The sequence below is a fragment of the Melopsittacus undulatus genome, chromosome 4 (assembly GCF_012275295.1).
Source record: "Melopsittacus undulatus isolate bMelUnd1 chromosome 4, bMelUnd1.mat.Z, whole genome shotgun sequence".
Taxonomy (NCBI): domain Eukaryota; kingdom Metazoa; phylum Chordata; class Aves; order Psittaciformes; family Psittaculidae; genus Melopsittacus; species Melopsittacus undulatus.
In genome coordinates, this window is record NC_047530.1 from 35024255 (window position 1) to 35038170 (window position 13916).

At 43.6% G+C, this 13916-nt stretch overlaps 1 protein-coding gene across 3 annotated transcripts in view; it reads right to left on the reverse strand.

The window, feature by feature from the left end:
- Nucleotides 1-13916, reverse strand: part of ADCK1 (aarF domain containing kinase 1) — a 96141-nt gene that overhangs the window by 69228 nt on the left and 12997 nt on the right. For all 3 annotated transcript variants that reach the window (XM_031048729.2, XM_005148870.3, XM_031048728.2), the window contains 2 exons: nucleotides 12465-12602; nucleotides 7883-7966 (listed from right to left, as the gene is read on the reverse strand). In XM_031048729.2, coding sequence (XP_030904589.1) covers nucleotides 7883-7966; nucleotides 12465-12590 — 210 coding nt within the window. In that variant the 5' untranslated portion in view covers nucleotides 12591-12602. The remainder of the gene's footprint in view (nucleotides 1-7882; nucleotides 7967-12464; nucleotides 12603-13916) is intronic.

Sequence of the window (13916 nt, forward strand, 5' to 3'; positions counted from 1 at the left end):
CTTAGCACTTAGTAGACTATAAAAGGGATATGAAATAAAGGTCTTCTGATTTCACCAGAACTGGAGTCTGCATAAGTGAACAGAGAGGTCAGCTGTGCAGGGCTAGTGTGGGAAGCTATAGGGATATACCCACAGAGGTGAATGCAGGAAGCCGCTTCTGCCTGCATCTTGCTCAATCCTCAACCTCATTACCAAACACTTGCTACCCTAAAACCAAACCATAGGTTTAAAAGAATCAAACATCACCCTCATTCCTGGTACAGACTCAGTCCCTAGCCTGACCTTTGGGGTCAATAAATCAAGAAAAGTTGCAGTGGATCTAACCCAGCCAGAGAGGGAGGCAAGAGCTGGTATGCTTCATATGCATTAGATTTCAAACCTCTTGTCTTCAAGCACACAGGCCTGTACAACCACCAGTGCAGAGAGAAGAAAGAATGGTTCCAGCTAATAAACTTGCTGGTTTTCATTCCAGATCGCTCAGGAGCCGTCATTTCATTGTAACAATGTTCCCCAGTCAAGGATCACCACTCTGTATATTGGCAACAAGTAACTCTCAATTCAGACTGCCAGGGCAAAACTGCAAAAAATAGAAGCAGGGAAGCTGTTTTGGAGAGGATGAGGAGAGGAGAACAGAACAGGCAATACCAGGGCACTGCAGAGGTGAAATAGCTCCTACCGTGCTCTGGAAATGCCCAGCTGTGCTGCCTGACTGTGAATGCAAAGGGCCCGAGGGAGGAAAGTGTATCTTCCCTACTTCTCTGCATACAACAGACCTAGGATAAACAAATGGGAGTGCAAAGCCTACTACTGCCCTTCATCAATCCTGAAAAAAAAAAAAAAACAAAACACACATGTGCATGAAGAGGAACCCTACACTAACAAACTGGCTGCACAGTTACAGAGCGCAGAGGCTCTCCAAAAAAGTACATTTTCAAACAGAGACTGCAGGGGCAGTAAAGACGTTTTAGAAGCTGGTTTGGTTTTTTGAAAGCAATTCTGCTAGTGGCCTTTGCAGTGAATTTACTTCTAAATTCAGCAACACTGATAAGATAGTAAATGGATCCAGACTTAGAAGAAGGTATTTCACAAAGCACTGTGCATGTGTGTATATATGTGCAAGCTCACATGCAGATAGTGATTGTTAAAGTGGAACTAGGAAGAGAGTTGAGGCTGTATGAAGATGACCCCTGTCACTATGTTTATCTGCTCCCTGTGGGCCCCTTCCAAGTCACATCAGTTCAGTACAATGACAAAAACAAGTTGTTACTGGTGTCAGACCTGCCAAGATGATGCTGCTGCAGAGGAAGGAGCAGCAAGCTGCTCTGAGTGGTGCATCATCAGCACAATTTGCAGGCACTGAGACAGAACATTCAAGACAAAAGAGACAAGGGAAAGAAATAATATAAGAAGAATATCATATTCTTCAAAAAGATAATATAATATTCGTCAAGAATATAATATGCTTCAAAAAAGAAACCCTAAACCAGTTGTACAGGACCAAAAGCAGGCTTAACTAGGCCAGCAGTGAATGTGACTACCATCTCAGATTCACTCCTCCAAAGCCATCATTGAACCTTTGACTCTGTTTCAGAGGTGGCTACTTCAGCAGAAGCACTCACACCCAACCACAGTCACATGCCTACAGGCTTGTCCAGATGTGAAAAACATGCAGATATGTGCTCACATCAGCAGATCACTAGGCAGATCTCTTTCAGAGATACCTTTTCTTAAGTATGCAAACAGGGTGGCCCCACATAGGTAAAAGTGTGATGCCTTCACTAAGATGCCTTCAACATTGCCAAGAAGTCCAGAAAAGTGTTTGTAAGACACCACCCACCACAGCAGTTCTCTCAACGCTGACTTAACAGACTAAATGAAGACACTGGATTGACAGGTAAGATGACTGTGTACCATCTTCCAGCACATTCTTTTATGAGATTCACTCCAGGGAGAATGTGATAAGGTCACTGGTTTAGCAGAGAAAATCTACAGTATTCAGTCCTGCTCCCAAACTCCAACCTGACTTGATACATGAAATAACCTCTGCATGCCATTCTAGTCTTTTCACTCCTGATTTTACATCTCATACTCCCTAATTTGGGGGCCTTTAAGCTGGTGTTTGATTGCAAGCTTACTACCGTAACCTTAGAAAGGGGAACAGAATCCACAGTATGAGTCTTATTAAGGATTCAAAGGACAAAAAAAAAAAACATTTGAGATGTCCAGTTTGCCATTGCAAGTTCCAAGTGTCTCTATTCCTGAACAAATCTTTTAGGTATCTATTTTTTCCAGTCTCAGATACGGTTCTTCCAATTCTCAAGCCAGCTGTTTTCCTATTCTTAAAATACATAAATCACCAGCTACCTGACAGCTCTGCTGACTTTACACATGGCCTCCAACAACCAAATCATATAAACTGGCCAGTAGGTCAAGGCTTCAGTCCTTCATGAAGAAAACATCCCTAGTTAGGGCCGGATCCAAAGTCAATGGGACCAGTCTTAAGTCACGGTGGCATCCTGAGAAATTCTCACTTTTTGTTTCCTTCCCTCTTTACATAGATCTTCAACCCTCTGAGAAATCTTATGTTCAAATCTATTTGTACCACTCATATCTAAGGTGAAAATCTCAACCATGAGCTCTTCAGAGAAGACACTATCTCTTGTCATATCTCTGGACTTGCAAAGCTAGTGTTCATTAAACACTGGGATTCAAGGCATAGCCCAAACACCAAATAAAACAAGATTATTTCTTCATTTTCCATTTGCCTTTTTTTATAGTACTCCTCATGGTGAAGGCTCCTTGCAGCCTACAAGGGCCTACTAATGGTTTCCTCACTGTACTGGTTGAGATGATCAGATACTCCTCTGGCTATTATGTACCTCTTCAGCAGCTATAAGGACAAAGCAATGAGGTCTTCAAGGATTCAAATAAAAAGGGACAGCCCCACCTGGAGGAAAGAAGGCTAAATGCTCCCAAGGCACATAGATTCTCTCCTGCTGAGGCGGTACAAGTACCAGAAAGATGCAAGACCAGTTCAGCAAGCAATGTGCCTGACACCTCACACTCACGCTCCTGGAGTAAAGCACTTTAGGGACGAGGGTACACAGCCAGGAAAAAATAAGTGCAGTAAATAAGACATTGCTTCTTTCCCCTCACTTCTCTCCTTCCTCCAAAAATATCACCATGAGATGGCCCATTTCTCTGAATAAATCACTGCATTTGACTGAAGAACATCTTGTTTCATAGGCATATATCCCCCCAAAAAATGGACCTTCCTAACACTATAAAATTAAAACCTAAAGATGCTGTGGCCAGAATGTTCAGCTGACACCACTCTAGAGAGCAGAAGAAGAAAAAGGAAGTGTCTTATAATTAAGATTTATTTTACAGCTTGTTTTCAGTGCAAAGCTTTCATACTTCATGTGTTGGCAGGAAGTTTGCTAGACAGCAGTGCCCAAATGTAGAGTCATCAAGCCACCAGCTGGCCCTGCTAGTAGCTTTTTTAGACTACATTAGTGTCAACCATGCCTTTTAGATGAAGAGATATCCTGGGGAGCACATAATAGGGCAACCAAACCTGATCAGGCTGGGGACTGTGGATGGCCTGTGAAGGTCTTCATCCCTCTTTTACTGGTTCCCATTTAGCTTGGTGACAGAAAGTCACTGCCATCTAACGGCTATTCTGTGTCTCATTGGAAAGTTCATTTCCTTCTTTTCTCCCCATGTCATCACAGGCAGAAGTAATAAAACAGCCACATGTAGGTGTAGAACAGCCCACAGTCTCCATTCAGTTGCCTTTTTGAAGGAATGCTCTTGGGGATTTCTCTGTGCAGATGCAGTCCACCTCCATCATGAAGAAACTATTTTAGGACATCACTTCCTATTATTTATGGCACACAGTGCTATGGAACCACGCGGGAAGTCCAAACACCCATGCTATTCCATTGGTCTGAACTACCCAGAAACTGCAGGTTATTTCTGAAAAGCATATGCACATATACACCTACTCCTTATTGTTCCAGGATCCCTCAGCTTCATTGGGAGAAGCTCATTTGAAAACACCCACCCAACCACGAGAAACAAACACAACATCAGGAATACCCTCCAAGGAGCAAGAAATTGTATTCTGTATAATGATGGCACAGTTACACCTTTCAAATATTTGCCCAGATACTGACAGCCCAATACGCATGGGTTTGAATGAGGAGAACATCTTCATTTGGTTCTCAAAAGGAACAAAGCTAATTAACCTCCCCAAATGTCTTTTCCCTGACAAAGCAATTCTGTAGCCAACAAAGTTAATTCAAGAATGGATTCCCACTGTCTCTCAAGACACCCTTATCACGGATTCTTTCTCTTCTTGCTATCCTCCCTCCATTAAAAAAAAAAATACTTGTACCCACATTCACAGCAGTAACCTTTTGTCTTACAGAGGAAAACAACAACAAAAATGCCCTGCTCAAGATTTTCAGCTGTGGCCCTTTATGCTAAAATCTGCAAGATGACTGACCCACTGCAATCCTCTTACTAAACTAAAGACAACGGCTCTGAATCCCATTGATGCCAGCCCTTAAACTGCGCATTGTGAGATACCTCCTGACTGACTGCAGGATCAAAAGAAATTGATGCCAGCAATATAGGAAGTGTCAACTAAGGTGGTACAACAAAAGGAACCCTGGAAATGTCACAGGCTAGGCTGACTTGAGGCTGAGGAGATAAAAACCCAAGGAGGCACAAGTATGTCAGAGGAATGCAGCCCTCTACAGAATAAAATGGTTTGCTGAGAAAGCAATAGGAAAGGAAATGCCACTGAGGATGCTGCTCTCCTTCCTCCTCTGACCCAGTACAAAAAGGGGCAGAAAGGCAAATAAATGCCCAAGCTTACATGTATAAAGACAGCCAGAATCATTTAATGAAGCAGAAGTAAAGGAAGTTACTATCTCCCCTAATGCTCCTGACACCTACAGACCTACAGACATCTGATGACTTGGGGCTAAGTATGGCTACCACTGGCCTTGACATAAGTACACAGGCACTATCATCATATTCAGAAGGGCAGACACTCTAGAAAAGAACCCTTAACTTAGGAGAAAGATCAAGTTACCTGTGTGGCCCAGCCACCAGTGGTGAGATGAAGCAACTGCTGGGACAGAGATAAAGCCTGACCACTTAAGCAGCTTTATTCCTTCTACAGGTAGGGTCAGGAATGGGAAAGATAATACATTCTTTCCTCTTGGCTGTTGCTGAGGAAGGGTTGTGAATGCCATCAGGAAGGTGAATTCTCACATCTCCTGGCTAATGGGAGAACCAGAGAAAGCCAAACCAATCCCAGGGACACACAGTGAATTCCCAGCTACTGCTTCCTGCATCATAGTGAGTAACAAATCATGCCCAATCTGCTGGCCATAAAAAGGTGCTGAGAACAGAGGGGCTGAGAGCATTAGCATCAAAAGTGGTCCACGAGGGACAGAAAAATAGAGTAATATTGAAGATAATCCCTTAGAGCTAAGCAGGAACCTGACTAAAAGCCCGTGGGGAACCCATTTCCTTCTTCCTCTGCTTTGCATGTAATTGTTTCCTATAACTATGTCCCTGTTTGGCCCTGACAGGCTCAGGGACTAGTGCTACCACTAAGGCTTCCCATCTCTTCTCTGAGGCTATGGGTAATTTAGAGTCTCCAGTTTAATGGCTAATTCATGGAGAGCAAGTTAAGCATTATTTGCACTGGAGTAGCACCCACCAGTATGCTGACTGCCAGGAAGAGATGCACAGAAGTGTTTTTCCACTCCCAGCTGCAAGCATGACCCAGACACACATGCAGCTGCTCAGGGGATCAGAGGCACAGCAGCTGCACCCAGACCTGCTGGCACTATCCACAGTCCCAGGGGTACCAAATCCATGCTTCGAAGAATCTCTCTTCCAGGCACAGTATCAAAACTGAAACTGGGTATCAGTAACCAGTTCATACACACAATCAAAACCCCAAACTCTCAGCATATGAAGAGGAGCTTAAGCTGGCCTCACTGGAAGGACAGAAAGCAAAGAAAGTATAATGAATGGCTGAGAACACAAGAGATCTATCCAGGACAGAGGCTAGTAGAAGCAACATCTGGATAAGTATCCTTCACAACCAAAACTTACTTGGGAAAGGCATTCCCATCCTCTTGGCCCCATCCAGTGACTAATCTTTAGTATCAACTCCAAAGGGACAACTTCTTGCAAGTCATCCTGGACTAGTCTGAGACCAACAAAATCAGCTTCCAGTGTTAAAACTGCTGCAAGATGGTGAAGACCTGATTGCCATTCACTTAGAGCTTCACAGAGATAAAGGGTTTGGCATGCAATTGCCCAAGTCCAAAAAATTTTCCCATGCCAAACTGATGCTTTGCTAGCACAAGTTCTGCAGGGATGTTGCTGAGAAACCCATAAGGGCTTTCACTGTCAGGCTCAGTGGTGGCCCTCTATTAACACCTGCCACCAGCAGGACAGGCCTCCATGAGCCAACAAGTTTTACTAACTCATGCTATGCCTGCACCTATTTCCTCCTATTTCCCAGCTTATTTCCTTTCCTGCAGCCAAAGGCTAGTGCTGGCCATGCCATAGAGTCCTCTTGTGTCATGCTGAGCTTGCCACTGGCTCTGTTAGATGCAGAGGCTGACTCAGCTAGTCTTTGGCTGCCAAGAAGAGTGAGCACAGCTCTGTGAAGTGCCAGCAAACAGGGCCCCTTTTGGCTGCCCAGGGAATGAACTGACAAACCATCACAACCTGCATGACAAAGGTTAATGAAGCCATGGAGAGACACGGCAAAAGGTCAGGAATTTGCAATGGCTACTGCAAACTGCTGCCAAATGACGAGCTCTCCACAGCACTGGTAACTCCATAACTTTCATATTGCTCAAGAAAGCTACAAGCAGCCCTTCTGCAAACCAGGTTTCAAAGACACATGGCAGAGACATAGGCAGATGGAAAGTGAAACTCCAGGCTCTATCTCTACCACATCTATCTACACATCTATCTCTAGTTTATGCCAGAGCATCAGCACTCTTACCTGGCATAGGGAGCTACAGCCAAACAGCTTAGCATCTTTAGACAGCAGAGGATGAGAACAGGTCCAAGGAAACAGTGACAGGGGTTTGGAACTGGATAATCTTTACAGCCCATTCCAACACAAACTACTCTATGATTCTCTGAAACCACTCTGCAAACTATCCCAAATATACACACATCACATGCACTCAATTAAAGCCCAGTGTCACTCACTCAAGGTTTTGTAAGGCTGTAGGCAGGAATGAAAAGTGTACCACAACACTGAGAGGAGCAATAGCAGTGCTCATCTTCCTTCTTATTAGAAATGTTTTTTTCTATTAATGTAAATAACTGATATCAAAACACAACAATGTGTTTTGCAGAGATGTACAGTTCTTTGCCCAGCTGTTATGGCTTAAGAGATCTGCAAGCCTTATTCATGCCTATTACTTCCCCTCCAACACACTCACTTAAATCCCTCAACCTTCATGTTACGGCCATTACCAAACAATAGGTATAGGAAAAGAAACCTTCTGCCAGGCCCCTCTCGGCAGCTGACCTCCACACAACCAGTCTGGGCAGCAGAGCCCAAATACATGTTACCCCATACACCAAGCACTTGAATCACTAATGGATGTAAGTGGCTATTCTTGACAAGGGACCTTCTCTAATAGGCAATGCAAGTCCTGCAAGAATCTTATATAATATACAGCACAGTTTGCTGTCAACAATGTGGTAGAAGGCATGCTGAATTATTAACCTGATAATCTGATGGTCTGCTTTACAGCAATGGCTTTGGCAACACACCTGTGCCTTGCAGAGTTTCCAAGGAACACAATCCAGTGCTATCACCTACCTGTGATTTGAGGAAGTTGTACTCCTCTGATCCGTATGGGACGCTCCGAAGAGAGGTGAGGTAGTCATAGGTGATAAGTGCCGTCTGCAAATGAAACCAGAAATGTTGAGCAAGTTCTGGAGTTATCAAAATAACAAAACTTCTGTTAAGGAGAAGGTATGCAGCTTAGGCTCTCAAGCTTAGGCCCCACTCCGTAAGTGAAGCTTATGGTAACAGACTTATAAAAAATTAAATTAAAGTACTTCCATGAACATTTATAGAATGCAGGGCAGGACCTCATTGACATGTAGCTATTAAAAATAAGCAACACTTGGCATTCCTATACTATCTCCTATTTGAGAAGCTCAAAGCATTTTCATAATCTCTGAACAGCACCTTACACAGCATACTCTCATTCTCAGCTACCTAGGGCTTTCACAATAAGGTCTGCTGCTAGTAATAGAGGCCATGCAGACCTTGTTTGTGCCCCATGAGCTATCCTATACTTCATCTTCGCACCTCCAACCTGCCTAGCCACACTCATGCACACTGAACTTGGTCTGGGTAGATGGCTCAGCAGGGAGCAGAGTGCCTGGATACAAGCTCACCCATTAGTGCAGCAGCAGTACTTTTGGGATATTCAACTGCACAAAGGACTAGAGGGCCAAAGGGTCAGTTACCTAATTACAAAGTAACAACATGGGGATCCAGCTAAACATGTTAGATAGACACAGCCGCAGACACTGGAATCAGATTCCTAAATGCCTTAATGATTTCTGAAAATGGATTGGTTATTTCACAATTCTGCCCCATGATTAAAGTTTCTCTCTTTCCAGAGCCAGAATGCCAGCAAACAGAACAGAAACACAGGTCATGTTTACTAAGTTTAGTTGGAGGGAGAGAGGGGAATGTACATCTAGATAAGCCTGTTCACTAACCTGATGTGAACTTCAAGATCCTTGCCATAAAGTCAGATTTCTTAAAATCTCTCTACTGAGCGGGTAGCATCCCATGCTGAGACAGGTTACTAGCCCCACCTTTCATCACAAACATGCCTAGGAAGGGAATAAAGGACAGCTGATGTATAACGAAAGCCAAGGAGTAATGGGATCAAATTTGGTTTGAGACAAAGTCACTGGAACTGACAACAGGGAAACAATTAAAAGCTCAGAGATGCATACAAGAGGGTAAGAAGCTGGGAATCAGTTACAGCAGATACACTCTCTCCCTGTGCAGGTTGGGTTTCTCATGTTTCCTGTTTGCTGAATTGGAAACTGAGCACAGCAAATTTTTTTCTGGCTTTTGAGGCTCTCTTGCCCCTGGTCAGCTCAGGAGCCACACAGCTTACACAGACACGCATTCAAAAGAAAAGGTTTTCAAAGCATCATCAAAACCTCAAAAAACTTTGAAGTCAGGGAGGTTCAAACCAGCCTTGCATGAAGGCTTGAGTTGGTTCTTATTTTATCTCTCGTCCATGAGGGTAATTATCACCTCCAACTTAAAAAGAAGCAGCTAACAGATTGGCCTGTATTACAGAGGAAGAGGAAATTAATTAAGCAGTTGCTAATTACATCGTAATCTTAAACACTAAATTAGTATTATGATGATCCTGATAGGCAACTCTGACATTGCCAAATCCCTGCTACTGTCTGAGATGTATTCCAGCTACTGCACAGAATGTTCCTCCCGCATACCCAAAACAGCCAGGATACCCTTGAAGATATACGGCAAACACACAACTGCTCTGCCAGGTTTCTGGTTTTCCCAGAACACAGAAACTACCTGAAACATGCTGCTGTCCATGCCACTAATTTCATTCTCATCCAAGACTAGTGCTCGTCATTTATGTTACAGTGTGAGACTGAACCTTGGAGACATAAAAAGACCTAAAAGATCAACCAGTCTCTCCTCTTACAAATGTCAGATTACTTCTTTAACTGATCTCATATCCAGTCTAGTAAAATGTCCCAGATTTGGGCTTCCACTTTTTATCAATGAATTCTCAATACCTTACACTCTTCCACCACTCCTAAAACTGTCCTCAGGTCTTCCCAAGTCATGGCACAATGTTCTCTTTGAATAGTTGTCTACCCACACATAAGCAAGAGCCAGTTCCCTAAACTGAGGCTCAAGAAGGCATTTTCTGCTAGTGCACTTCATCAAGCTTCTCAAGCAAGTTTGTGAAGGACTACTGAAGCAGCATGCTTAAAATGTAAGCAGGCTCAAATCTTTCTAATCAAACTCAGATCAAATGTAACTGGAGTCTTGTAGTTCTAGGTCAGGTTTCTTGACCTCCATGTGCTCTTTTCCCCAGGCTTTTCTTTTCTTTACCACACCATAACTTATCTTAAATTTGTGTATCTGCTGCTGCTGAATTTAGCTCTTAAGAATTACAGCTGTTAATTACAGCCTGCTTTTGCTTGGCTATGGTCCAATGCCTGAATCAAGCATCCAGGTATGAAGCCTGGGCAGGGCTAGACTGAAGGACAAATGTTTCATGGACATGACACCAATACCCGAAGTCTGCTACAGTCTCAGCCTTCACTTAGGAAAAGAGAAAGTTTGAAAATTTGCCCAATGAAGTTGTGGATGACCCATTCCTGAAGTGTTCAAGACCAGGTTGGACCAGGCTTTGAGAACATGGTCTGGTGAAAGGTGTCCCTGCCCCTGGAAGGGGGTTGGAATTAGATCATATTTAAGTCCCTTCTAACTCAATCCTTTCTTTGATTCTATAAGAAGCTGAGCTTCTTACAAATTAACATGTCTAATTGCTCTATTGGCTTCATCCAGTCCATGGCTAAGAAGGGAGAGTAGTTCAGGCTGCCAGTACCCAGAAGAGAGCTAACCTGACATTCCAACAAGGAGCAGACCCCAAGCTGGGAAGGCAGAAACCACTGGTGCAGAAGGACTGAAGAACCTCTCAGAAGCAACCTAACCATACAGAGTCCTGTATATTAGCAGGAACACAGAATTCAAAATGAGACAGAAAATTCTTGTTTGAAAAGTATACAGACACACAGATCCAAACACACACTGCCATTAGCCACAGAAGACTCAGCACTCGTAACTTGGTTTGGGGGACCACTGCTTGTACCTATGAATGAAAAACCCTCTAATGCATTTAACAGCAGGGCCAATGAAGTGCTTTACAGACCATTACTTGTGTTCCTTGAAGGCAGAGGATGTGAAAGTCAAACATATCTAGATTCACCAGCACTTAAAGCAAAAAAAAAAATCTCCTTTCCCCTACTTCCTTTTAATCAGAAAAGTAATGTCTCACAGTCCCTCAAAACACAGACCAACTGCACAGCTTCATTATTGCACACTTCTCACTTATTTTTGTCTTAAATACAAGACAGCCACAAAAACACTGGCTTGAAGAAAGACTCATAAATACTGGTCAAGCTGACAGAACTCAAGGGCAGACTGGAGAACTCAAACAGCCTGAAGAGCAGATTCCCCTCCAGTTACAATAAGCTTTGGTTCCTCCCCATGCTTCAATTTCTTGTGCAGTAAAAAGGAGACAGCTGCTTCAAGCCACCAAGCAGCATTGCTTTATGGTTAGGAATAAAGCATGAAGCTTAGCACTTATTATGTAAGAAGGAAAGATTACAGTTTGTATTTTTGCCCTCACCCTTTCAAAATAAATAATAATTTTTCGCAACAGTTCATGGTGCAGCTTGCACATATAACCAGCACAGCACCTGAGCCAACCCACAGAGGTTGTTTCTCATTGTATCTGTGCTTGGGAGCTGACTCTCTGTAAAACTCATTAATAAAGTGCTTAAAGTCATAGAACATGCAGACTGACAGCTGCTTACCACTGAGGGTCTGTAAATGATAGAGATCATGGCCTGAAGTGACAGATGTATAATGCAAGTGAGGTACAGGGAAACTGATAACCCCTTCAGAGTCTCTGCTCTCCTTGTTCCTGGCTGCTAATGGATTCATCAGTGAATATCCTCAAGAAGGTGGCAGTAACCTGTTTGGCTGGCAGTCTCCATCACAGATTTTCTAGAGCAGTGATCAACACAAGAGTGAAATAACAGTGTGAAAGGCAGATGTAGCCTTTATTTTACAAAACTTGAAATCAATCTAATCTCAGAAGTACATCATCACACATCCTAGCTCTGCCCTTGCTTTGAAAACGATCCTCAAAACACCTCTGGCGTATCAATGCAACAACCACGGTAAACAATGGCACATGCAGACAAGAGAGCTTGAAGTAGGTCACTGTTGAAGGCAGCAGGACACTGCACCTGGGTGACTGACCTTGAAGGGTGGCTGACAAAGATGTGGGGGCCAAAGTGAGCCCTTGCTCTGAAGGTCCTGCCCTATCCAGGGAAGCAGAGGCAGTTCTCTGCAGCCTACTATCTCTGTTTCTTTCCAAAACATGCAAACAACAGCTCTGTTCCTTATATGTTTTAACGTCTTTTCTTTCCACTGTCAACAACTTGAAGAGCTCCCTACTGACCTTCTGACTCCAGGAGCCAGCTGCCAAGTGCAAACACAGAGAGGGAACGTAGGAAATCACAAGTTATTGTGAACTCCAATTCCCTTACCACCCAGGAATCTTCCTCCACATTACTAGGGTGAAACTTACTGTGGCAATGGTTCGGCCCACACGAACAACTCCAAAATCACTGGGATCCAGGAACTTGTTTCCATACAGGTAGATGCCAGAAGCAGCTACTGTCAATGAGGCAAGTTTCAAGGCCCTTCGTGCCATCACCAATGAACCCTGCAGAGACACAAAATAGCAACTGTAACATCTAAGAAAGAGGTAGTGATCTGATACCTATAGCCCCAAGGGACCTGACAGGTCAAGTTTTAATTGTTCCTTTGCTAATGACGCATTGCTAGCACTGTCCCCAGGTAAGAGCTCAATCATGCAACAAGCAAATATAAGCTGTCCCACCCTGGCTCCATTGCTATTCTTAACAGTGTCTATGAGCTACAAACCCAAAAGTAACTCGCTGCACCTTGCATACCCACAACAAAACATTTGTTCATGCTCCCAAAGCCTTTACAAGCAGGAACAGGTGGACAGAAAGAAGGGAGCAAAAGGAGCTCACCAAAAGTGAATAGGCAAATGCAAATGTTTGGACGATGTCACAGTGTACACAGACTGCAAGGAGATAATAGAAGGTATAAAAAAAGCAGGGTTTAAAAAGAGCTCTTGTAACATCAAGAACACCAAGAATGGGTTGGAAAGTCTGCCAGACTACTTGTGAAAGAGCTGCACTACTGATGAGTGGTGGGGGAAGAGGCAATGCATCCCTGGAGGTTGTGTGTGGCTCCAGCAGACAGCTGCATACAAGGCAAGCAGATGGGGGACCTGATCAGAGGGACCAAGCAAGACTTGTTCTCTCATCATCACCACCCCACTTAAGTGCCAGGCAGGGACTGTACTAGCAGAAGGGACATCTGCAGGGATCAACAGCCTGATCCTGGCTCTGTCACAGGTCCAGCACAGGCCTGGGATGAGACACTTCTCCCTTCTCTCACTTATTCATTGAGAGACAAGGGTGGGAAACAAACACATTTCCCACAGTAAACACTTTGGAGCACTGCATTCACTGCTTACAGTATATAAAGTAGTGTAAATATGTAATTCATTACATCTGATACATATGTTATGATGCTTTATGTCACTTCAGAGGATTCAGACCTGAAAAAAAAAATTACAAGTTACGTATATCTTTCTTTTCTTTCCCTTTGGCTGGTACTGGATAGAAAACAGGACTGACCATTCTTTATGCTTACACCACAAATCAAGAGCCATGGTTCACCTACTCCACAAGCACCTTTGAGAGCATGTGGGATTTTACCCCGTCAAGATGGAGTCCACTAATCCTTTCACTTTCAAACTTGATTGAGAAACTCTCCTACTTCTCACTGTGAACTTCTAGCAGGGTCAGTCTAGCTCATGCCTTTTCTCCCAAAAGCCTTGTAACAACAAAACACATGCAGTGACATGAGCCAAACCTTTCAAAAACAGCTCACAAGAACACAATCAGCAAAATAGGCTAACAGAACACAGGAGACCTCTGTA